General features: G+C 38.2%; 1 protein-coding gene across 1 annotated transcript in view; it reads right to left on the minus strand.

Moving 5' to 3' along the window:
* Positions 1 to 24,465, minus strand: part of tesk2 (testis associated actin remodelling kinase 2) — a 31,520-nt gene extending 7,055 nt beyond the window's left edge. The window contains exons 1-11 of the mRNA XM_017411146.3: positions 24,056 to 24,465; positions 20,215 to 20,626; positions 18,486 to 18,605; positions 13,678 to 13,799; positions 10,906 to 10,954; positions 6,933 to 7,079; positions 5,459 to 5,541; positions 3,862 to 3,946; positions 3,681 to 3,764; positions 2,202 to 2,288; positions 769 to 907 (exon numbers count right to left, since the gene is read on the minus strand). Of these exons, the coding sequence (XP_017266635.1) occupies positions 769 to 907; positions 2,202 to 2,288; positions 3,681 to 3,764; positions 3,862 to 3,946; positions 5,459 to 5,541; positions 6,933 to 7,079; positions 10,906 to 10,954; positions 13,678 to 13,799; positions 18,486 to 18,605; positions 20,215 to 20,331 (1,033 nt within the window). The 5' untranslated portion in view covers positions 20,332 to 20,626; positions 24,056 to 24,465. The remainder of the gene's footprint in view (positions 1 to 768; positions 908 to 2,201; positions 2,289 to 3,680; positions 3,765 to 3,861; positions 3,947 to 5,458; positions 5,542 to 6,932; positions 7,080 to 10,905; positions 10,955 to 13,677; positions 13,800 to 18,485; positions 18,606 to 20,214; positions 20,627 to 24,055) is intronic.
* Between the last annotated feature and the right edge of the window lie 1,674 nt (positions 24,466 to 26,139).

Consider the following 26,139-nt stretch of genomic DNA (forward strand, 5'->3'; position numbering starts at 1 on the left):
TAATCATCAAAATTAAACGAAATAAACATTTGAAATATATGAGTTTGTATGTAATGTATGAATATAATATACAAGTTTCACTTTTTAAATGGAATTACTGAAATCAATCTACTTTTTCATGATATTCTAATTTTATGACCAGCACCTGTACAACCAAACGTCACGTGGAAGAACTTTGTTGCGTTTCGTCTGCACCCGACGGCGTCGTGTGTCAATCGTAAAAGAAGCCGTTTGGCTCGTCTAAATGAAAACACGGCTGCCTGCTGACTGCGCGCAGACTGACTAACACTGGACCGAATTAGAAGTGAAACCTCGACCTGCTTGGATCAAGTGTCTCCCAACAGGAACGTTGATCAAATTTTATCTTTAAGCCAAGATTAGGTTTAAACGGAATATATCAGACTTTCCTTTCACAGAATTGGCCCCTGAGGTGCTCTGAAAGCGAGTACAGTTCCAGTGGAGGAACGGATATTACCTCAGGAGCTCCCTGGAAACATCAACAAACTGGGACGTATGTTTAGTGAGGAAAGTGTAAACAATTTCCTGCACAAACATGGTATTAACACAGCAAGTTGTGCTGTCAGGAGACGAGGCAGAGGCTAAATGTAGCGGTGAAATCAATAAGAACAAACTTATTGTGGTTGCCTTCCTGGATTAAAGCTCACCATTGTTCCACAGGAATTTACAAGCATCTTCTTATAAACAAAGGGATGTGACTTTAATTGGCTGTACGGCTTAAAGCTTCTTGTGAGCGTGCAGTGCGGTTACCTTTGGGCATGGTTTTCATCTCATTGTCCCCGCTGAGCGAATCGCACTCGTGCTCCATCTCTGCGACTTTAAGGCGAGCGAGAATCTCCTCCAGCTGCCGGACGATGTCTGGAAATGATGGACGGAGTTTAGGATCCATCTGAAGGGGGGGAAAAGAAAAAATACATGGATAACAATGATAGATGAATATATGTGTGTGTATCCCTTTAAGACATTAAGAAATGTTCAAGCACAATCTTTAATTTGATCAACAAAAAGCATTTTACTGTATGGATCTTATATTTACAGAGGCTGAGATATTAAAGGTAGGACCTCGTCGGGCTGCGACTGTTTTTAGAGACTAACTGGAGAACAAAATTTGCAAAAGTTTTTTCTTTTAACATCCAAATATACTTCCATATTATTTATGTGACACTAAAATACTTTTACCAGGTGATAATGGAAAAACTTTTCCTGTATTTTTTATAACATAAAGAGAGATTTCTTTGAAATCTTTACTGACTGCATTTTAAAATACATTCTCAACAAATAATGACTTGAAAGCAAGATTATGAGAAGAAATCACTGCTTTTTCTTACCTAAACTGTAATTAAATTTGTGTTTAAGACAAGTTTTAAATGTTCATAAGTGCACAGCTGTAACAGAAGAACAAATCAGCCACAGAGGCTGAAAATGTTTTGATAGAAAGCTGTGAAAAGGTTGTTTTCTGCGTTAATGTTTCTCCATTAGAGACTGTCGCTTTGGAAGAACGCGAGGTCAAAAACACAAGACAGATAAATGAGATCAATGCGCGTTAAATAATTTAGTAAAAAGGAAGGAGGATAACGGCGACAGAGATGATAAAGGAGAGACAACAGACAAGGATGAGAAGGGATAAAGGAGCCTATATAGGATCAATCAGCAGGGAGCATAAAAGTCTCAATCCTCTGTGGGTTTAATTAAACTAAATAAAATAATTTACTCTTTAATTTAAGTAAAGCGATGAACAGCTGTGAGAAGAAAACCTAAAGTAGAAAAACTGCATTTTTTTGTTATTATAATTTGCTCAGCTTGACCACAAATTAATTGTGAAGTAAGTGGTCCAGATTGCAGAGAACAAACCCCCTCTGCATAAAGAGCCAAATCAGATTAATCAGATAATCAGATTGCTCCTTTATTTAGAGAATAAAAGTTGCTTAAGAAATTAAAAATAAATCCGCCCCCTTCCTAAAACAAACACAAAGACAAGCAATTTAGAAACTCTAAAGTACATATTTCATTTCAAGTAGTTTGAAATACGAGAAGCAGTTTACACAACAAATTAAAACTTTAAAGAGCACGTTCACATGCTTTTCCATTTTCCCACAAGCGGACAGCAGCTGCTTAATATCAGGGACGAATCCTAATTTCCGATTTGACACAGAGAGAGCGAGAGGACAGGATGATGGACTCACGTTGCAGCAGTTGAAGGCCAGCTGGAGGAAGTCCGGCGGACAGTCTCCAACCATGTGCTGGAACGTGTGGTAGTCCAGGCCGAAGTTCTGCTCAGAGGGGCGAGGTGGAGAAACACAGAGGAAACTCGCATTATGGTCGAGGGACACAGACATAGTTCACGTCTGCTGTCAAAGCCAACTTCATGTCAAACTAATCCTCTGACTGCCAGGTTCCAGTACGCCTGCAGGCCACCGAAAACTCAACCGCCAACTTGTTTCTGAACGTGGATTTAATCTGAGCCCGTCTTAAAGGTGTGATCTACACTCGCATGCAAAGAATGATCCCTTCTAACGTTAAATATTGTTGACGTTTTCAGGCTGGATCAGAGGAATAAGTGTTCCTTTACAGACTGAACGACATAAATTTCATATTTTAATATGAATCACGTTTGACAGCTGCTGCAAATATAACAAAGTACAGTACTGAGAAAAGAGTTTTTGCTTCCAAAATAATAAAAAAAAACTGGACTTTTTTTTGTAATTCTTAAAGCAGTTTTGTGAAGGTATTCCAAGTCTTTATTTGGACAGTGGCCATTTTGGTTTTTTCATTTTCAGCTGATAATTTTACAGGGGAAGGCGTTCCTTGTGCAAATAATAATAAAAAAAAAGATACTTGAGCTCAAGAAACCAACAAAGTTTTGTGTTTAGGACTTAGAAAATAAATTATTTTAAATATGATTTAAAGACAGATTGTCACAAATATGAAATTTGTTCCCATTTGTTAAAATTTATTCAGATAATTGTTCATTTTGTCCCCACTCCTTCTGTCCTCCATTTCCCCAGTTTACACAGATTTGTTTGGGACACATGGAAATACGATCGTATTCCTACAGAAATGTTATTTTAAGCTTGGCAAAGCAACAGTTGCCCCGTCAATATTGGTAGTTGCAACAAAACAAGTGAATAAGAAGTAAGCAACAAAAGGCCTAAAAGTTGCAATTAAAAAAATTAGTTCTTCACTAAACTCTTTGCTGTTTTACAACATAAAGTTTTGTGGCTTTAGATTTGAAGAAAACAAAAACAAAATCATGACTTCTACAATGGTCAGGTGCTGGACTGAAATGAGGGGAAAAACATAGTTTGTTTTATTTTAACGTTCAACAAAAACTTGTTTGGAATGTTTCTTTAAGAGCTTATTTAATCCAGCCTGGCTGCTTGGAGGAAAAATGTCAAGAAAACAGAATGTTTCATCCCTTTTTAACAGGTCTTTATGATAATACTTTTGACCCATAACTTTACAAACAGAATAAATATTCTTCTCACACTGAGAGAGCTCAGATGACACAATGATTATGAACAGTTTGAGAATCCTCTCTATATTTTCAAACGTGAACTATAGAACAACAGGATCAGCTCGTGTTCACAGCAAACATGAAGTCTGAATAATAAAAAACCACAAGATGGGAAAAAAAAGTGAAAGGGAGACGAGCATTTTGTTACCTCTGTGCGAGGAAGGAAGTCCGGGTCGGCCTGGATCCTTGCAATGATTTCACACAGGATTATTCCGTAGGAGAACACATCAGCCTGGAGACAAACAGGAGTCCAAAAGGACACTCAAACACAAAAATATTGACTTTCTTTCCACTTTGAGGTCATCCCATGGCACAGGAAGTGACTTTACCCTCTCGTTGTAGGATTCATCCCTCAGGACCTCAGGAGCCATCCAGAAAGGAGAACCAACCACTGACAGCTTCTCTCCTTCAGCACTAAAAAGAACATTAAAATTAAAGTAATTAGTCCTTTTTGTGACTTTGGGCTGCCAGATTAGAAACTAAAACAAAACCTTGATGCAAACAAGAACATAAAAAAATAACTCACAAAGTCATCGCTGTGGTTCTTGTCTAAAATGGTAAATGGCTTGCACTTATTTAGCGCTTTATCTAGTCCAAGGACCCCAAAGCGCTTCACACTACAATCATTCACCCATTCATCCACACATTTACACACTGATGGTGGTGAGCTACATTGTAGCCACAGCTGCCCTGGGGCGGGCTGACAGAGGTGAGGCTGCCATCACACAGGCGCCACCGAGCCCTCTGACCACCACCAGTGGGCAGGGCGGGTGAAGTGTCTTGCCCAAGGACACAACGGCCGAGACTGACAGAGCGGGGGCTTGAACCAGCAACTCTCTGGTTACAGGACGAACCCCTACCTCCTGAGCCACCGCCGCCCCCAATGTGTGATGTTTTTTGTTTATAACAAAATCTAACTTTTATAACTCAACACTTTTGCTTCATTTGGATTCAAATCCAGTTTTGAGAAGTCAGAAGCATTTTTCAGGCAAACAAAAACTCAAATTCTAAACTCTTTGCAGTCCTTTTCATAACTATAATTTAATAAACTGCAGCTTGTTCATGAAGCGTTACAGAAGGCAGAAATCAGCCTCACTCCTCATTTGTGCTGCTGCAGGATTAAAAAGAAAAACCCTGCGCTGATCAGAAGCAGAAAATGTGAGCTGTAGAGGCGGCTTTAATGTCAGAGCCTGACCTCTGCGATAATAAATAACCCTGGTATGAGGAGGAGGAAGAGGAGGAATGTATTAAAGTGAGTTTGTTGGAAAAGCAAAAGTTTTTAAAAAATGGAGACGACACGAACGAAAGTATGATACAAACTTATTATTAAAATAATAATATCTGATATATATCATGTATTCCTGACATCCAAGGCAGGTAGTTCATGTTAACAAAAAAAAATACTGACAGTCATACCCATTAACCAAGCAAAAAAAAAAAAGAGGGATTAAATGATTTTTAGCCACAAGGGGGAAGATGAACATTAAAAACAGAGTTACACATCAAAACAGAAAGCTGTCCTTCAGTTTGAGTCACAGGTTTTGCATTTAGCCTCCTTTTATATCTGTTTTTTTGGGAAACAGATCAGAGCTAATGACTGAATTCTCACCATGACTAACTGCCTGCATGGGGTTTTTTAAAACTTCCTTCTCCCCATAATGTAAATAAATGAGTAAAGGTCTGACTCAAAGAAAATTATGCCATTAGTGCACCAAAACAAAATTAGTTTTGGAAGATTTGACAACAGATGTCAAGACTCATTAAGAGTCAGTGGTAATATGAGTCAGTATGACTGTAACACCATCACAGGGACAGAAAACGAGGTGCCAACATGTTCCTGTTCAAGTCAGCTTCCTGTTACTTTACTACGAAGAACAAAAATTAAATCCTCGGGGGGTTTTTTCACGATCACTGCAGATTTCTTACAGATTAGCGGGGATCTTCTCAGCCAGGCCGAAGTCTCCCACCACTGCTGTGTAGCCGTTGTCATCACATTTGATTAAGCAGTTCTGTGAACACAGAAAACCACAAACACAAATGTTTACTTGAAGGATGTTGCAACGCAGAGGGAATTAAAAGCGACCCATTATGTGGCTTAGCCCCATCCACCAAACCTGTACTTCCTACTTAGAATCATTATGGTGTGAATAAGTTCAGCCTCTTCCTCTTCACGCTGTGTGTAAATAATCTACAGTCACAAAAGCAGCAAATGCATTACGGATCACACTTTGAGCTCCATGTTTACGCATCATTCTGTAATTGGCAATGTTTACAATGCATGAATCCAGTCCACAAGCACACCAGCTGTCTAATTCTTGCAGGATTTGGGGTTATTTGATGAGGAAGAATATAATAGGAAGTTCCTCCTTAAAATAGATTTTTTACAACACCTGCATCACAGCTGTTCCTGTAACCAGGGAAGTACAAACAAACTGCCTTTTCAATTATTTGAGGAACTGTCATATCTGTGAGTACATTTAATCCCTACTGATTTTACAGCAGAGCATCTCTGTTCACTTTTGGTTGGTTTAAAAATCTTTAAACAGACGGGTACAAAGTAACAGAACATCAGACTAATAAAAAACAATTTAATTTAGCTGCTCTTCTATGGCATTTTAAAAATACTGTCTAGCGTTTTTAGCATCCGTCTAAGACATGTGAGCAAGAATTTAAAAGTTATCCATGGAAAAAGAGCTGGAAATAACTACAAACCTTGAAAACAAACTGATATTTGAGCACACACGACAGAAAACAGTCTAAGATGACATACATTTCCTCTAATTATAGCAACAGAAAGTACGTCTTATACAGAAGTTCTAAGGTTTAATATATATAAATATAAATGAGCAACAAAACACAAACTAAGCCAAGATGCAGAGGCGGTGTGTGAAAACTAAATGCACTTCATTATTCAGGACGTGCAGAACCACATTTAGCAGCGGTGCTTCAAAGTAATCAGCCTTTTTGTGGCTATATCAGTCTCTCACTTTCAGGTGAAGGAAGTTTGGCCCACTTTTCTTTACACTGTTGCTTCAGTTCATTCAGGTTTGCAGGACATTTGTTTATGGAAAGCTTTTTTACTCCCCACCACATTTGGTTAAGCTCTGGAATTGGACTGCACCACCATCAGTCTACAAGATTTCATTCACCCACTTTCAGCTTCAACCGTCGGGCAGATGGCCTCACATTTGACTCTAGAATATTTTGAATTACAAAAGAGTTTGTGGTTGATTCATTGACCGCAAGGTGCCCAGATCCTGTGGCTGCAGAACAAGCCCAAACCATCAGCTCCCCGCCATCGTGCTTGACAGCTGCCAAGTGCTGACACACAGGTGGATTTGCAGTTTTACTTCTAATAGCTCTGGTTTCTCCTCTTAATGACTAATTAGCTTTAGCTCACCTTGGAGGTGAGGTCCCGGTGGAATATGCCTTTGGAGTGCAGGTAAGCCACACCGCCGGCGATATCGCAGGCGAGTTTCACCCTCATGGGCCAGCTCAGGTGTTTGTTGCTGTCTAGAAGCTGCTCCAGGTTTCCACCATTGATGTACTAAAGAAAGGAAAATGCATATCAAGATTGGTACACACAAACACAACTTAACATGGAAAATGTCATGATGTAAAGCTGAGAATTGCTGTAATTGTAGAGCTATAGAAAGAAAAATGGATAATTTAAATTAGGTTTAAACTCTGGTTCCATAATGTCATAAAAACATCATCTCATTCAGAAACATAATTTGATTCTAGGCCTGTAATGTGCTTGAGCCAGGAACCGATTAGCTGGCTTGAGAATTTGTTAGTCATTTGGTTTACTGTCCTTAAAATATGCATGAGTGAAACCACAGAGTTTTTTAAGAGACGGTATTTCTGATCATCTGATGGGCTCACAGAGTACATGACTGAACTGTTGGCTGACTTAACCACAGAAAGAGTCTGTCTGTCAGATGAGTTTGATGCTGCGAAAATAACAAAACAAAATCTGTCTTGCAGCATGCAATAAGGCTTATAAAACAGTTTGCTTTTCATTCTTTAGTCTGACGACATTCTTAAATAAGAAAAGACAGCCGATAAGACCAGTGGGTTTAAATTAAAAGAATCTAGAGTTCGACACTTTGTCAGCTTTGATCCTGAAGAACTTGTCTGACCTTCCTGCTGGCATGCAAACACGCTAACACACTAATCCCATGTCACAGATCATGAGCTGCAGTAGTTAACTAGACAGAGCTGACAGAATAAAGCTGTGGTTATTGGTATGACTGACAGGCACCGAATTAGAGCAAAGGGTCATCAGCAGGTGGTCTGTACTTCTTCCTAAAAAAAGACTTAAACTTGGCTGGTTTATTAACATTTTTGTGTATCTTAATATTGCAGAACATTTAAATCCAAATAACAATAATGGTATTTTTTTCTTTGTACATCTTTGTACAAAAAACAGCCCTGATTAAAATAACATTTCTGTCATCACATAAACTAACATCAGCCTTTATTATATATATATATACACAAAATATTGTGTCACTAGGATAATATCATTCACTTTATTGATATATTTTAAGATAGTGAGGCAGAACTGAACTATTCTAAGAGTCCAATGACTCATGAAGACGTCTGGTAATTTGCAAAAACAACAGTTGAGCTGTGCTGAATATACAAAATTATATTTGATGTAAGACATCAGAAGATTATGGCAGAACTGCTTAGTAGTCACGGAGCTTAGGGTCTGCTGTCAGCCCACACAAACTAATCCAACTTCAACGACTAGATGGGAACATTTTACCGTCACACTGATGGATTATGCAACTACCACAAACTGAGTCCGGTCAAAAATGCAAATTTTATGGTTTTACAGAAGAGTGCACCTGCTGTGTTAAATGAAAGTTTAAATAAAGTTGTATTCAAAAAGCCTCTTATTCAGTGAAACAGGATAAAGCAAATTCCTGGACAAACAAGACCGTGCCTGAGTTACTGATACACCTCAGTAATCACTCAGCTCAGCTCATGATTGGGTCGATGTACATCGCAGGGAGCAAAGGAAATCAGAAACACATGCCAGGTCACAGAAATGTGGAAGTTGCTTCTGCTGCACTGTCTGTGATTCAGGCTGAGACCCCTGAAAAGGAAAAAAAAAACTGGAACAAAGAATCTTTGTTTGCTACTGAAAGCAGCTTCAAACAGTAGAATAATCCTGCTGGGGGTCATGACTCACGGTTTGCCCTGAATGTGATTGTGGTGGCGAGATGCATTAAAGTGAAGTGCAGCACGAGCAGCACGAGCAGCACGAGGCATCATTCCTCAGATCATTTTACCTCTCCACAGCCCTCAAGTGATGACTGCCATGTGTAAATGCAATCAGTGTGTAATGCTAAATGCTTATGTGTTGAAGTTTGTGGAAAAACGTGCTTGATGCTTTGCAAAGAATTGTAAACCAAGATCAATCACACAAAGATCATTCAGAACCTGACATTTCTGGTTTTAGATTAATATACTGTAGCCTCTGGTGGTTCTTGGTAATAACATTTACAAAAAAAAGTTAAAGGTTTACTTTGAAGGCAGCACACTTCCCTCGTGTTTGCATGGTTTGCAGGATGTGGATTTTCATATGTCTGTGTTGGTTAATGAGTTTCTTGATGTAACCTGGGGCCGTGCAGTAACTTTATTCCAAGCTTCCTGTGATCGCAGCGTCACAACGAGGGTCGGGTAACAAAACGAGTCTGGTACAAGAACTCCGTTTGGTACAAACATGACAACAAGATCTGTTTTCACTGCAGCGAGAAAACAAAACCCACCGCAGCATCTATGTGCGTATATTCATCCTGTGCGTCTCTCAATGGGCTGATTCACCAACTCTACAACAGTGTGTCCATTTGTCGTTGGATGTGTGTAAACTTCTCAAAATGTATTCTCGTATGCAACGGAAAAAGGCTGCTGTCTGTTTTAGCTGGAGCTACAATAAGCCCATTCAAAGTGCAGCACAACAGTGTAATCAGAAACATGTGTGCGACTCCGGGAGCATCTTTAACTGTGCTCGCCTCCTTCAGAGCGTAGATGGAGGACGGAGCCATCTGACATCTTAAATGGGAATTCTACCATTTCACATAAACTCAATCCAAATATTCTAATTTACTAACTAAACTGTTAATTAGTGTGTATGTTTATCCACTTATACAGGAGTGTACGTGTGTGTTTTATATCTGTGAGTACATCTGTGACACATTTACAATTATGCAATTATTTGTTCTCCATTCTATTTCTGTTGACACATTTATGCAGGAACTACTGTGCACCATTATATAAATATTTAATGTTCATGTTTTATTTGACGTACCCTGAGCTTTATAATCTAGTTTTAGCTTGTGTCTGTGTGTTTACTTGAGTTTGATGATTTGATTTTTATTCTACTTAAGTTTAGGTGAGATTTATTATAAGAAAAGGTTTTTCTTTTTTCTAATCCCACCTGCACATTTTATTTGTTTGTTTGTTGTAATTGCCCCGAGTTTTTCTTTTATTGTGCAATAAATAAACTAAAATGTCCATTACTTGTTTCACAAAGCCAAGCAGAGGTGACAATGTCTAAAAAGACCAAAAATAAACATTTATTTATTTTGCTTAAAATACAAAAAAGGAGAATTTCCATATTTTAAGCCCATAAAGTAGCTTTATGTGATAAAATGACAGTCAGTTGAGATTCAAAGAACTCATGTGTAATAAAATTTGCACATTTGAAGTCTTTTTCATGTTTTTGATGATATTCCTAGTGTAAGAAAAGAGCAAAACAACCGAAGCAAATTCAAACTATTTTAGCAACAATTTGTTATAACGAAAAGCTAAACTTATTCTGTTTCAGTCCTTTTATTTCTCCTTCAAGTAACATTGTTTGCCTTTTCGTTCAAGATGATATTTTTTGCCCAACAGTTACTGCAACTAATTATTAAATTAAAACTTTCCTGCCATCTTTGCCTGTATTTTGTTTGTCATACACAGAAAAACCAAGTTTCCATAAGGAGCGATGTACCGGCTGAACCACCGCTCTCTGTGACCTCACTCATTAGGAAACGTCCTGTATTAAATTCCCTTCTGTATCTCTTACACACTCAAACAGACAGCCAACTTGTTATGTACACTTAAGGACATTCAGTTCCTTTTGGTTTTCCACAATTACAGGCATTTGTGCTGGAGTGTTGTGTTCGTGGATGACATGATGTTTGCCTAAAAATAGACGGAGCATAAACTGCACTCAAGTGTGTAGACACAACAAGAGTGGGAACATAAGTGCGCCACTGCTGTGCCTTTTATTAGCACAGACATTTTGATCTGGAGGTATCATTAGTTTGTTCTGACGCTTTAATGTGAAATAGTTTGTGTGCATTTTCTCCTACCTCTGTCAGAGCGTGAAGCTGGCCCTCGTGGACGCAAACTCCCTTAAACCTGGAAAAAATGAAAAGACACGCAAACCGAGACGTTAAATTTGGAGCACGTGGAACTGCAATTCAGGACGACATCGGAGAGAATCTGACTGGAAACAAATCAGCTGAAGCTGAGAGAGTTTATCTGCACCAAAAGCAAAACATCTCATGAAAAAACTGGACAAATTTTATTAAAACTTTCAGGAAGTAGTTACTGGATTGACATCTACAACTGACTAACTTTTGGAGTCGATCTGATTCAAGATGGCCGCCACAGCGAAGTGATTTTAGGAAACAAATACATATATAACTTAGGCAATTTTACAGATATTGAGCTCAAATTTGGTGTGGTAGTGGCTGAGGCTGATCCCAAACACATACTCTGAGTGCTAAATGATCTCATTTAAAACTCTCTCTGCTGGTGAAATATCTCATGAACCGCTGGTCAGATTTTAATGCAAGTTTCAGTGAGTAATCAATGAATGTATATCTATAACTGATTAACTTTTGGAGCCAAACTCAATTTAAGATGACCGCCACAGCTGACTGACCTTAGCCTACACACAACTGGCTATACCTCAGTGAATTTTACAAATACTGAGATAAAATTTTGTGTTACCACACAAAATTTTATCTCAGTATTTGTAAAATTCACTGAGGCAGCAGAAAGCAGGCAGCAGAAAGTCATTCCCATCACGTAATCTAAGCACAGATTACGAAAGATAGCGCAATATCACATGAGATTGTATATAATATTTTCAAGGTTTAACCAAAACCAGTTTAACTTTGTTCTTTTTCAACAAAAAATGATCTCAGACTAAAGCTCTGGGGTGTGTGAAAGACAGGGGGCAATATGCATTTCTTTAATAATAAATAGATTTTAAAGTGTAAATATCAAAGCAAGATTTTATTTTTTCATGCAATGAGCAAACTGAAAAAGCAGAAATAATGGTGAGAAAAAAAGCCTAAATTCCAGCAGGCAAGACTGGACAGGTAATTGCTGTTAACGGGAGAATAATAACAGCTCTGCCGCTTCACCTGCATTCTTCCCATTTTTACCTCAGTGTTGCCTATCAATTTCCACACTCAGGAAACCTAACCAGTATATTTAACACTTGTGAATTTCCCTATCACTGTAACAAGCTTAGCATCATAATCTTTTTAAATAATGCCCTCCCAGAATGAAGAACCATTTAGTATTAAAGAAAGTCTGCCTTTCTTTTTCTTTTTTGCTTGACCTTAAATGTATTAAGCTGTAAAACATCAAAAAATCAAAACCTGATGAAAAATATTGGTATAAAAGAGTGAATCAGAGTGAGGACCATTTCCTGCTTCAACAAAGTGCCACAATGAGCGTCTACAAATGTGCAAACATGTGGACAAACTTTGTTCATGAGCTGATAACTCCGGAGGCAATGAAAAAGGTCACATTTGTTGGTCCTTGCAGGATTTTACCAAACAATGACTCCACACAGTGTGTTTGTTCACACAAGGACACACACTCAATCCACAAGGCACGCTCGACAAAGATGGCATTGTAAAAGATGAGTGCATGTGTGTGTATGCACACACAAAGATATTTATGCATGTATGTGCATGTTTAGTGCACACACACTCCCCCACCGATGAGCTCAGAGCGAGTGTTTTCTACAGAGGAAAAATAAAAACAACTGCCATCTTGTTCTGGGTCATCATGGTCAGTTTTACTGAAACAACACTGATGGTTAATTTCTAAAGCTTTATTATCCGAGCCAACTTGTTAATCAAGCTGTTGTTAAATGCAAGTTTGTCTGAATAATTCAGTGTTTTACCTATGATAAAGACAATCATAAGTCACAAAATTTACAAAGATGACAACCTACAAATCTTGAGAGCTTAAAAATAAATAAATAAATAAATAAATAAATTGTTGTCTGTTCTGAACTCAGATGTGACTTCAAACAGGACAATCCTGAAGTAGGACAAATAAACAAACTGTTCAGGGTGAAATGGAAGAAAGAACAATTCCACTTAGTTGCCTTTAGTCGCATTTTAGGCAAAGTCCTGTTCTGACTCCAATGCATGGGAGGACCATTAGTCATTCCGTTTTGTAAAGCTTTAGGCTAGTTGCACAATTAAAAATAGACATTTTTACTGTGCAGCTCCTGTGTTGAATCATTACTCAGACCTTGGTATTTATAAGCACAGGTCAAAACTGATTCAGATGAAACCTGCAGGCATCGTAGTTTAACTGGTGCTCAACTATGCTGCAAAAACTGGAGTTCTATGCCAACTACTCACAACCCAGTGAAATACCAAACAGATCCAAATGTCTTCAAACATTCACTGTGGTTGAAGAGGCTGGCAGCCCTGACGCTTACACAGCACAATATTTTGCCCATCTTGTCAAACCAATCAATGACTGGAATATCTAATAAGCTGACATGGTTGTTCAGAGCCTTTCCCTTCGTTCCCCAGTGACTGCAAAGGTTCTCCTTGATTTTCTCCTCCGGGCATTTGGTGCAACGAACAGGAACTGGCGGTTTAGAAAATCCATTGTTAATAGGCGCAGTGTTTGATAGACTTTCTAGCCCTCCCCAAAGGAAACGGGTCACAAATGAGACTCATGAGCGACTGACAGAAGAAGAAATAGAGGTAAAGGGGGAAGCAGACATTGTGAGAAAGAAAATCTGTGAGCAAACAGATATAGATGAGAAAAAAATAACTTAGCACCTTCTTTGAATGTAGTAATGTTTGGTTACCAACCTGAGAATGTTTGGATGACACAGCCGGTTCATTAGTTGGACCTCTCTCAACATGTTAGCTCTGTTGCTGCTGAGTTTGTTCATCTTCAGAGCCATAACTTGGTCTGAGGCTCGGTGACGTACCTGTAACACAGTCAAAATAGATTGCTTTATGTTCAAACTGCAAAAATTAGAGATGCACAAGGCAAGATATTATAATTTTAATCTTTTATCATCGTAAGATCTTGGCTGCTATGTGAAAAGCTCCAGTGTGAATATAACAAGTAACATATCTGACACAGAGGAAGAAGATAAAGAAGGCAACATAAAGAAGCGAAATGAGGTCAGTCGCTGCTGACCAGCCATGACAAAGTGCATGTGTCATTTCAAAACTCCACAATCAATTTTGTATTGCTGTGCACTGGGAACACAGGGTGCATTTTAGTTCCCGCCTCAGTGTCGGATGGCTGTGGCATCACCATCCATCCCTCTATGGTTGACTGGATCTCAGCATATTTTTGGTGAAAGGCAAGCAAGCACTGCAGAAAGATGGTGGTATAATGACAACTCTGAAAACTTTCTGGTTAACACTTAAAACGGGACACACACACTGCTGTGAGATGCAAACAGTGACGCAAAATATATTTTTTCCCTGACAATTTGTTACTTAAAAGAAAAACTACATCTTTCTTAAAGTAAATACAAATTATTTCTTCTCAACAAAATAAATGTTTAGAGACTAGTTTAGTCTCAGCTCCTACCAAACCAATTTTTGGCTCAATATATGATAAAACTGACTGTGTTACAACCAATGTTGTGTATGCTAAGTTTGCTTAGCTGTGGCAGCCATCTTGAATTGGATTTACTCCTAAAGGTAATCACTTGTAGATGTACAAACAATGATTACTTTGAGAGTTTCATTAAAATCCATCCATACACACAAAGACAAACAAAAAAATAAACGGAAGAGTTTGAATTCCCAGTTTGTTTCTATTCGATTACTCAAACACTTCAAGCATTTTTTATTTATTTATTTCAAACAGTAAGGTAACCACAGGTCAACTCTCTGCAGGTTTCAGAGTTGCCAAAACGCAGTACATCAATTACCAAGAGTTGAAGTTCGAGCACACGCGCACGTACGCAGACAGATATCAACTAAAGGCAGCACATAAAATGAGTGAGCTGCTGCAGACAGACACATTTATCTACCTACACTCACTAACTCATTTCCTGGAAGCAGAAACATATTTAGACCAAGAAGCAGATTATTCAACATGGCTGCTCTCTCTATATCTAAGGCTCCTCGCAAAGAGTCAACCATAAGACATTATTCAAAAGAATGCAAAACAGAGTCACACATTTGTGTTCTTCTTTGTGCTACTGCAAATCTGACATGTAAATCAACACCTTCGTCATTTCATGTCTCACTAGACTTTACACAGAAAATGAGATGTTTCACTGTTGTAAGTGAGATTCTTAGCTGTGGAAAACAGGCTTAAAGAGACAGTTCAGTTGGTTTAAAGTGGGGGTCTGAGGAAATAATATGAACAATAAATATCTTACCTCTGGTATGTGTATCTTTGACTTGCCTCAATTTGGGGAAATTGAGTTTAATTCTGATCAAATTGACAAGGAAACGGCTAATCTGAGCACAACCAAGACAAAAGTGGATTGCTGCTGTCTTAAAACAAATCCAATCCATATAATTTCATAGTGGTTAATGCAAACATCTGTCCATCCATTTCCTTTCTGTGCAGGGTCACAGGAAGCTGGTACCTATCTCCACCGTCATTGGACAAGAGGTGGGGTACATGCAAACACTGTTTAAAAACTTTTACACTGTTGTCCATTTTGCATGACACATTTACACAGAATTCTGTGGTTATTATTTGCAACCTGAGCACCTCTGGCAGGAATATCACAATATTTCTGCCAGGATAACAGTGCAACGCTAAACTAATGGGGATATAATGGTTTATAAAGTAGCATTTGCATGAACTGCTACAAGTCTTTTGAGTTGTTTCAAACTACATAAAAAGGTTATCCTGAACCATTTCAAGAGGTGCAATCTGAAACGGTTTACTCCAGCAGCTTTCCAGATATGCTCATGCACAATTCTGAAATGTGGGTCTACACTCAATGTAAACAAAGCACTCGGCTGAATTCACCGAAAACCACATGAAAGCTTGAGTCACATGACTGGCCTACATTAGGGTGGCTGTAAACAAATATGGCGGAACAGTAGAAGAGTGAAGAAGAAACTAAAGAATTCTCTAACTTTGTGTCATTCTCTTACAATGTTTTTTATTATTAAAATTAATATCTTCCTTAAACATAGCCACATTGATACAATAAATAGGCTGTATAATTTACTGCAAAAAGGGGAACTGACGGGGTCTATCACTATTATCTATACGAGCGCAAGGATCACGGATTTATACTCAGAAAATCAGAAGTTCCCGTTTCTGTCTCTGTCCAACTCATTTACACGAACAAAAAAATCTCTGTTCAAGTTCAAAGGAGGGGGCTCGGCTATAAGAGGCGACAGTCTCCACCGCAGGACAGCAGAAACAACAGATGGCCACTCCTCTAAAGGCCTCCTCCCCCACATCCGTCTATCCTCCTCCGACCCCCAATTCCTCGCTCTTCACATCCCCCCCGTTTGTTTTCCCGATCCCCCTCTTTCTCCTCCACACTGTGGCTTCAAACAAACCGGCATGCCCAATCCTAATCATTCCCTGCAGTAGTAGGAATATCTCCCCTCTCCATCTTCCTCTGATGTCTCCCCCACCTCTGCACGCCCTCCTCTCAGATGGAAAACCGAACCCCTTTATCAATCTTCTCCAAACCCTTTCCTCATTTTTATTCCCTTTCAAAGATCCCACCATCCTCTTCTCCACAACCTCCTCTTCATCTCCTCTACAGCCCTTGTCCATGCCTTTCTTTGTACTCAGTGGACACCTAAAACCTCATCTAAACCCCATTATCCTCTCCTTCATCAGGCTTCTCACCACAGCTCTCCACCATCAGAGGCTTTTCTTCATATTTCTCCCCCCGGTTTCCATCCTCGTCATCATCACCACTTCTTCATTTAAATCATTCCCCTTGAAGCTTTTCAACAGCAGGCTGTCCTTACCTTCATTTCTAATTATTTTCTTTTCAAGAAGAGGGTTCTTTTCTTACAGGTATGAAAGCATTACTCACAGGAATTTCCCACTAGGTGGTATCTATATTTAATGGAAAGGTGGGAGTACTTCTGTTAAAGACCAAGTATGTAAATATAAAGTCTGTCTGAACACAATTTGACTCATAACATTACTGTATGTAGACTAAAAATGAAACCAAGGCAGGATAAAAATATGTTGCTGTTCAATTTCTATCATTACAATACAAGTATTTTATTTACATACCTTTTCTGCTCACACTGTGAATGACTCTCAGCTACTACCACTCCACATTTTAACTCACTATCTGTAAAATTCACTGAGTTATAGACATTTTTGTGTAGGCTAAGGTCGATTCGCTGTAACAGCCATGTTGAATTGGGTTGACTCCAAAGGTTAATCGGTTGTAGATGTACAGCCACCATAATAATTCAAACCAAGCCTCTGATTCACCGTCAGCTCTGTATGTTGTGAACAAGCACCAGTGTTTTATATATAGCCCACAACAAGTGTTTTTGACAGCCGTGCCAACAACAACACAATGGGGTTACATTAAACAAAGTACTTAAGACAAGCTTAATGTCACTAATAAACTCAATTAAAGTTGCCATCCCTAATCAGAACGGCACATTTTAAACATTAGCTGTCACCTGTCATCAGTCTCAGCAGTCCATCCATCCTTAAACATAACAGAATAAGGTCAGATCAGTTCATTAAACCATTAAAGAGCTCATGCGAGACAAACAAACTGCAAGAACTTATCTTTTTGCATTAAAATGATGCTAAAAATCCAAAATAAAACACAAACCCTGTTCAGAATTCGACTAATAAACTGACGGCAGACCAAACAGAACATGCAACATCATTTCAAAACCCTGCTTTAACTTTATCAAACCATTTCCTGTCAATAAGTGTTGAAAACTCTTCCACAAATATGTCAACTTTAGAGAACAAGCGCTCTTGTACAGTGTTGTGTTGAAATAAACACACATTTCTAAATATTAAACCCAAAAAGAAACCTCTTTTTAACCACAGGTCACATCAAGCGAGCCTTATCTAGCAAGTGAATTATTTTATTTGTGCAACTCTGCGTCTTTTAAAAGAAGAGTTTCTGTATATTTCAATCAAACTGGCCCATAATAAAATGTCTCATTAGAATGGTGGTCCTCTTAATAAAACAAACAAGAGCTTTAAAAGAATAAAAACAAAATATGACTGCGCTGACTGGACTTCTTTTAACAAAGCTACACTTATAATGGTAAAAAAAATGGTTGTGTGACCTACAGTCACATGCCTGGAGGGTAGGGGGTGTTTTAAGTGATTTCTAACTTGACCTAAAAATGTCAAAGCAAGACTAGTTGGAGAAGATAACTCACAATCGATCTTTAACTCGCCAACTGTGTCAACATGACAAGAGCAAATCAAATGGAAAACTAGGTTAGGTTCAACGGTTTCATCAAAATTTTATCACAACAACTTTGTCATATGATGCATGCATACATATAAGAGGCAAAAAATAAGCATCAGAGGGATTTTTATCTGTATTATAAATGAATCCTTGTGAATGGGGTGAAGGGTGGGAAGAAAATATTATAGCATCTAAGGGTGCAGAGGAAGAAAGACTATAAAATAAATATAAAAGTGATAACAGCTGATTTTTACCCACCTTGAAAACATCAGAGAAAAACCCAGAACCAATCCACTCGCAGGCGAAGTCATCAAGGCGTGTCAGACAAGAGAAGGCACTGATGAGGGCTCTGTAGGAGGACGGACACACCCTGCCCACCTGGAACCAACAATACAAGAACCCACTGGTGAAGACGGGACAAAAGGACGTCCCTACCTAAAGGACATGCTTAAGCAGACATTCAAAACAAGAGGCGTTGGTTGTGTGTCCTTTAAGTGGTATAGTAGTAAGGACTGAGACCACAGAGTGGACATAAATACTGGTTTGACTTTAAAGTCCGAACAGACAGAAAGAAGCCTAAAAATCAATCACAGTTTGTGTTTTGTTTTGTTTTGTTTTTAAATGGGAAAGCCTTAAATTGAATGATTGATGATAAAGAAAACCAACATGCTGGTCCATAAAACCATATTTAACTTCACATTTTTCAGCTTCAAGCCCACGTTTGTCTAAACAGAACCACCTCCAGCTCGTGACTAAACTGAGCTTTGTGGTTTTTGCAGGTCGGTCAACAAGTTTCTGCCATTAACAGCAAAACAGGTTTAAAGTTTCACCTGAATGGTGGCAAAAGTCAGCTGATGAGAGTGGAAAACACGTTTTGTAACCAATTTTGAAAAAAAAAAAAAAAAAATACCACTGATTAATCATCCCTGTTATCAAAAATGTTAGCAACTGATTGAATTTTATGACTAATAAGTCAGAGTGTAACAGTACGTTATTGTTCTGTATATAACTCAACATTTGGGTCACGATTTGGTACAGGTTGGGTAAAAAAAAAAAAAAAATACAAGGAGTGTTTTTAGTTTGTTTGCTTTTAAAAAAAAACAACTCTCCCAGAAGAAGACAAAAAACAAACTTTTCTTTCTAAGTAAGGCAGGACGTGTCACCTGATAACTTCACCACAAAATTGAAAAAAGTCACATTATTCTGTCTTTTTCATCTAATCTAAACTGTAAACAGTGTCCATATGTTTGATAAAGTCCAGAATTAAGATATGATTACAAAACCACAACAAACAAATAAATAACAAAATCCAAGGAGGTTTTTTTTGTTGTTGTTTTACAGAACTGAGTAACATCTCCCGATGAGAAAATACATAATAAAATGTGAAACCCTCACATGGAGCTTCTCTGCTACTTCAGAGATGATCGATATCAGGAATATCAAATAAATACACAAATGGCCTGCCATAGATCTTTTCAAATTGCTGAACATGAACATGAACTTCTCTTCTCTTTCCATTGTGGCCGTTTGTGATCAACAGATTCCTAGGTTTTTTGTTTGAGTGATTAAATATTATCTTCCTCTGCTTCCTTTATGTCCTGGCTTTTAGCAAAATGAAGTTAAATAATATGAGCACCCGCTTCTAGATGGGAAGGGAGAATACCTGTAATTGACATATTTATCACATATTTATCTGCTCTGAACCGTCATGTAATAGTGTCCAATGCCAATTCAATACATGTAATTATACTAAATCTTAATTTTATTTAGGACACAATTAGTTTTCATTGTTTGCTATAAAAATACCAGAACTGTTAAACTGTTAGGAGGTGACAGAGGAGTAGACGTGTGCCATTTCCTTTGACTTTGGCTTATTGCAGTCATAAAAAATATTAAATAACATTTCTTGACAGAAAATAAGAGTGAAGTGAAGTGTGTTTGCAACCAACACTTCATCAATATAGAAATAAGAGAAACCAAAACTGACCTGCGAAGGTGGGCCCATCTCACAGTTTCCTACCCCTCCAATGCCGTCTCTGTCGTCGCTGAGGCGTTCAGGCCATGTAGGGAACCCAGCAATGGAGTTGCGTTTATTCCGGTCCATGGCGACGAAAAAGAAGGTGATATGGGCCTTTTTCTACAATGAACCCACATGACAAGAGGACTAGATTGTTTTAAAGATGCCGAGGGCTTCACGGCAGGGCAGTGTGCTTTCAGTTTGTGTCCTGGGAGAAAACAGATCACAGTCATAGACTTCAGTTTTTAAAGTTTTATTCTGGGTGTTCCTGTCGACGAATCCAAGTTTCTGACATGTCCAGATCGTCACTGCTTGTAAATGAGAAGTCCAGCATGATAAGAACTTCACATGTTTGACAGGGATGCAGTCAGTCCTTGGAGACCTGGAAAAAAGAACAAGCAGAAAATTAATGAGCTGGTACTCTGCTACCTATAAATAAGATGAGTTCATAAGTTCTTCCATACAAATACACTAAAATGAGGGTAGAAATTAAACAACTGCTTCTTAACGCGCTCTCTGATCTCAGTATTGATGAGACAAGTCAGTATTGCTCAACAGGCTCAAATAAAATGGCTGTAATAAAGGTCGATTGTCTGATTATGGGAGATTAGCCAAGGAATAGCTCAGGTTTTTTCTACCATCCAAAACAAAGTCAGCGGGGTACAAAGAGGGACAGGAAAGGAAGTCCATGGCTGAAGCAACGTGGTTTTCATATTCTTTAAAAATACTTTATGCCAGAGGAAAATTTGTTGGGGGTTTTTTTGTTGTTTTTTTTTTCCATTTAATATATTCAGCCTTGCTACAAATCTGTTTCTCAAGCATTCAGGCTAAAAGTAAAACAAACCAGTTAAATCCTAATATTCCCAGTAATCAGGTCCCCTTTTGAGGACATTCATAAAACCTGTTCTGTTACCTGGAGTTTCACAGTTGTCCCCTTAGGTTGAGGGTCTTATAATGAATTCTTTAACACGACAGTCAATGAAGCAATCTTTGTTTAAGAATAGGACCGAGAAGTGTAATGAGCTTTAACACTTAAAGCTTTTAAAATCCTTCAGGGCAGAACGAGGGCATCAGTAATTTAGCTATTAGCTGCTTCTCAACTGAATTTGCAAATAATGTATAGTACTTTGCTGCAACATTTACTCTACTTTAACATTTTTAATTAACTGTACGGCAGCACTTTGGTACCATTTAGAAAGAAAAGAAGAATGTTAGAGGCATTAAAAACACTGCCATTATCTTCTGATTCATGGTATTTACATTAAACAAGCTGCATGAATCAATCAATTACTGAAGTCATCTTTCATATTTACCAAACAAAACAGCAGTGAAAATAACATTCTGGTGATTGCATGTTTCAATTTGTTACTTAATTTGCACAAAGATGGCAAAACTAAACATAAAAGACAAATAAATGGGAAAAAAACAAAACAAGCGAGGCTAGAAAGGGATCCACCCTGAAATAAGAAAAAAATAGACAAAACTAAAATGAAAAAAGCTGCAAATAGCAATAAATATATTAAAAATGTTCAATAAGATTTCAACAAGTTTTATAACTAAATAAATTGTTTACAAATTTGCACATAATAAGCAGTAGTGTTAGATAATCAGGCTGAATTTCATTGTGTTTTATTTATAATAAAAGCAAATACTTGGGCAGGTCTGGACTGTATTTAACTTGAATTAAAACTCGTTTAATTTCTCTTTAAAATGTCTTGGGATTACTTTTTTGCAAACTGATGCAATAAAACTGGATTCATTGACAATGTAAGAATCTATTTGGTCACCTGGAGTTTTCAGAAATTTATTTGAAGTTTCCAGATAAGTTTTTATATACTTATTAACTCTTTTTTTTTTTTTTAGATCTTGTGACCAACAGTGACCTCATGCATAACAAAGAAAACCAGAACTCACATCATCATCTTTTATGCCACAAAGCCTATAATTATGCACTCTGAGATCTTCTCAAGCAGCCATGACGCATTTTAGTCATTTCTGTCAAATGTTATGAGTTTACTATAAGTTTAGAGCTCAACATATAATTGCAAACTGTAAAATAAGTTCATATTTAAAAATCGGTGGAGGTTTAAAGAACAAATGCTGAAAGCCAACAGTCAATCTGAGGCCCAGATGAGGTTTAAAAGGATTAGATCCTAACAACAACAATGACACTACACTCTAGGAGAGATCCCACCTACATGGCTTCTGTGATCATTCTCTGTCCCAGTCGTGTCCTTAAAAGGATTTACATTCTCCCTTTTCCTTTTTTTAAAAATGTATTTATTTTACAAATTCATTTTCTGCCTTGCCAATATGGTGCATCGGGGGAAGAAGAAAAAAAAGGGTTCCTGTGCCAAGAAAAACACAAGCCAAAATGTACCAGGCCTAAGCTTTCCTGTCTATTTTCAGAAGGGTTTCCATCCAAGAGCAGAAGCAGAGACACATTTATGTAGTACATGAGTAGACGAGAATAGGTCAGCAAGAAGAATAGCTCACTCTTGATTCACAACAGCTCGCTGCAACCAGAAAGGTTTTTAAATTCACACGCCCACATTAGCGGTCAAAGCAGCCCAATACATGAACACTTCCTTATAAAAACGAGACTAAAGAAGCCTGAGATGCTGGATTAAAAGTATTTCTTTATTCTTATAGCTTTCTGATGAGCCAAAAGAGTCATTAACTGGATCATTAACTGATCAGTGTCATATAAATATGAATGCATTAGCTAAAATTACTGCAAACCTCATTTTCATAATCTATTTTATATTTAGAATAAGGCCAAAAATCATTATATTGTAAGCTTTTTACAGGCTGCTCTGGTTGTGGCTACTGTCTGTTCAGTTTATGGACATTATCTAAGATTGTGGGAGTAGGAAAACACTGGTAAAGATCTAATGCTGTGCAAGAAGTAAACATAAACAATTTAAGTTTATTAAATACAACCCTCCGTGACGCAGCAAGTGATAAAACAAAAATAGAGGCGTGCCACCCATGCTGATTACTGGATTCGTTACCAATCTGTACTCTCTTGCCTTCGGATTCAAAGGACAAGCAGTTAAAACACCACACGAAAAGGGGCACTGGGTGGAATTTTAAAAGGCTGCTTTTTTTTTTTTTTTTTTTTTAAATGTGGCCTGTTGCTACTTCAAAACAGATGGGGCATCACACCAGCCTCAGGCCAAATGTTTTAAGAGTGGTTAGGGAGGGCTGAGCACAATCCAGCTGTGTCGCAGTGGATTACAGACTAATAGGACATGTCACCTACAAATCAAAAGCTAAGCGATGTTATAATGTTAGGCTTCAGCAAGTAATTTACTGTCCCTACACTGCTATATGAGCTACATGGGCATGGTGGCATTTTCTGTATGGAAGAACAAGCATTAGGTTTGCAGAATTTCCTTCTGTAAACTTTGTTTTTACTCTTCCAAATAAATAAGAACAATAGCAAGAGTTTGAGCAAGGCCAGACACAACAGAGAACAACAGGCTCTTATCTGACTGCAATCAGCTGTGGTAAACATCCATAATATGTGCATTCCAGTCATTCTTCAGTGGTTTGTGAGTAATGAACAAACTGATGGGGCAGGAGCCATGGAAAGTAACCTATCTGGATGCAGCTGATAGCAAAGGTGTGTGTATAAGGAGCAAAATGCAACAAGCCGTGTTAGGTGGAGACAAACAGATAAAGAACCAAAAGCTGGAAACGCGTGTGTTGTGGATTGCAGAGCAAAATAAAATGTAAACACAAGAGTGCGGAAAGCAGCTGCAAGTGTCTAATTTCAGGTCTGCTCCTGAAAGTTCGGCGGACTCACCTGGTTTTACTTCACCGAGGAGTTCACGGCAGCAGTCCGAGCCGGGTCTCGTGCCTCTGCCGGGGGGACATTTCGTGGCAAACGTCCCGCCGAGGCTGAAACGGCGACTGGGCGGACCGGGGGGCTAGTTTGTCAACACGACCGGAGAGAAGCTAACAGACATTAGCCTCCGGAGCCTTCAAACAAAACAACAAGTTGCTCGCCTGCGAACGGCTTTCAAGAAACACGAACATCCAAAAAAGGGCTGAATCCCGAAATTCAACGCGAAATCGGCCCGCGTCGTTACTACGTCAACAGACGGGCAAAACACGACGGTTTGTGCTGCGCTCGTTCGATGATATTTCTAACGTTTGTCAGGGTTTGACAGCTCCGTCGTCTCCCTGCTTCCATCCCACTGACTCCGCCCACGTTTGATTGGCACGCCCGTTGTCCAATCCGCACCGCGCATGCGGTCACGTGACCGTTGTAAGCCGCTGTTTTCTGAAGACATGAAGAATGAGCAAAAATAGATATTATTATTGAGATTACATTAAATCCAGAAGTCTTTTCAACGCGCTAATAAAGATTTTAGTTGAGGGAGTTTGTTTCATTCAAACCTTAAATAATTTTGAAGTGAAATTATTATAATTTCCAATAGATTTTTGTTAAGTTCCGTTTTTTATTATAAGTTTATTGTGCGTAAATAAACTGAAATGAGTGTGAAACTGGATGGATGTTGGTGGGGAATTTGCAGCAGTTGTTTTATGCACTGTGAAACCTTAAAAAAGGGTGCTCTCATGATTGCAACATCTAAGAAAGATAAGATTTTCTTTTTTTGTTGTTGTTGTTTGGTAGACCAAGAGTTAGTTGTGGTTTGTAAAGTAAGATACTTGGGTTATTTCAAAGTTGTGTCATTTATTGCATATTTTATTGGGTCAGAGTGAAGATATTTGATGCACAACAGACCACAGACCTCTGAGGCATGTTTTTTTTCATGACCTTATTATTTTCTGTTCAGCCAAGTTGACTGCATTAACAAATACCCTCTGGTTACAGGAATTAAAGTCTGGTGAGCACAGTAACATGCTTATAAAATCTTTGCAATCTCGTGGAAATACAGCCTCACCTGGTGGGCAAGCAGAGGTAGCACTACTATTCATAGTCCAATAAAAAAACACACCCACAGGGGGTTGAAGATATTATTCAACTTGTGTTACGCCTTAGTTTTCTTAAGGAACATTCTATGGGGACACTCTTTGAGCACACGTGCTTGGAGCAGGTTGATGGGTCAAACAAACACCTCAGTCGGTCCTTCATCGCGTCTGTCAGGAGTACAGGACCTGACTGCAGCGTCACAAGACAAATGTCAACATCTCTAGGTGAGGTCAAGCAAATACTGAAGTACAGTTTCGAGCTCTGAGTTTGGCACACAAGTACTTTTCATTAACAGAAGCTGAAAATGCCACACCCTGAAAAATGATAAACTAGGTCACCTGGACATGTAGGGACAAATAGAAACAGTAATATGTAAAACATTTTGTTCAGAGTTGTAAATATTTTGTTGTGAAATCACATTTATTGAAATCTGTTTTGTTTTAATGTCGACAAAATAGCAAAAAAGCCAAAATAATGATCAAATAAAATGAGTTGTTTGAATTAAATTTGACATTTTCTGCACATTAAGTTAGACATTTAAATTGTTATTTTTGTTATTGTTGTTGATTTTTCAAGAACAAAAGAGAACTGTAAAAATGTTTAAGATCCCTAAAAGTTGTGTGGTGGTGTCATCAAATGCATAAACTTGGGTCAAAATCCTTATTTGCCTATGACATTATCTGACATTGGGTATGGTTCAGTTTGTTTAAATTGCTCCCTAATTTCAGTTAATTCCCGCAAATTACCATAACTCCCTTGGAAATTTCCCAATTCCAGTTTAGCTTCCCATTAAAAGTTTCCGGAAATTTTCTGCCGCCTTCTGCAATTCTATAAGTAGAATTATAACACATGCTTTAATGTAACATGTGGAGCTATGTCCTTTTATTTTTTTAAATGAAGCGATGTGTCGGAAATAAATGTAAACAAATGTAATTCATTACAGAGCAGCT

This window comes from Kryptolebias marmoratus, linkage group LG20 (assembly GCF_001649575.2).
Source record: "Kryptolebias marmoratus isolate JLee-2015 linkage group LG20, ASM164957v2, whole genome shotgun sequence".
NCBI lineage: Eukaryota > Metazoa > Chordata > Actinopteri > Cyprinodontiformes > Rivulidae > Kryptolebias > Kryptolebias marmoratus.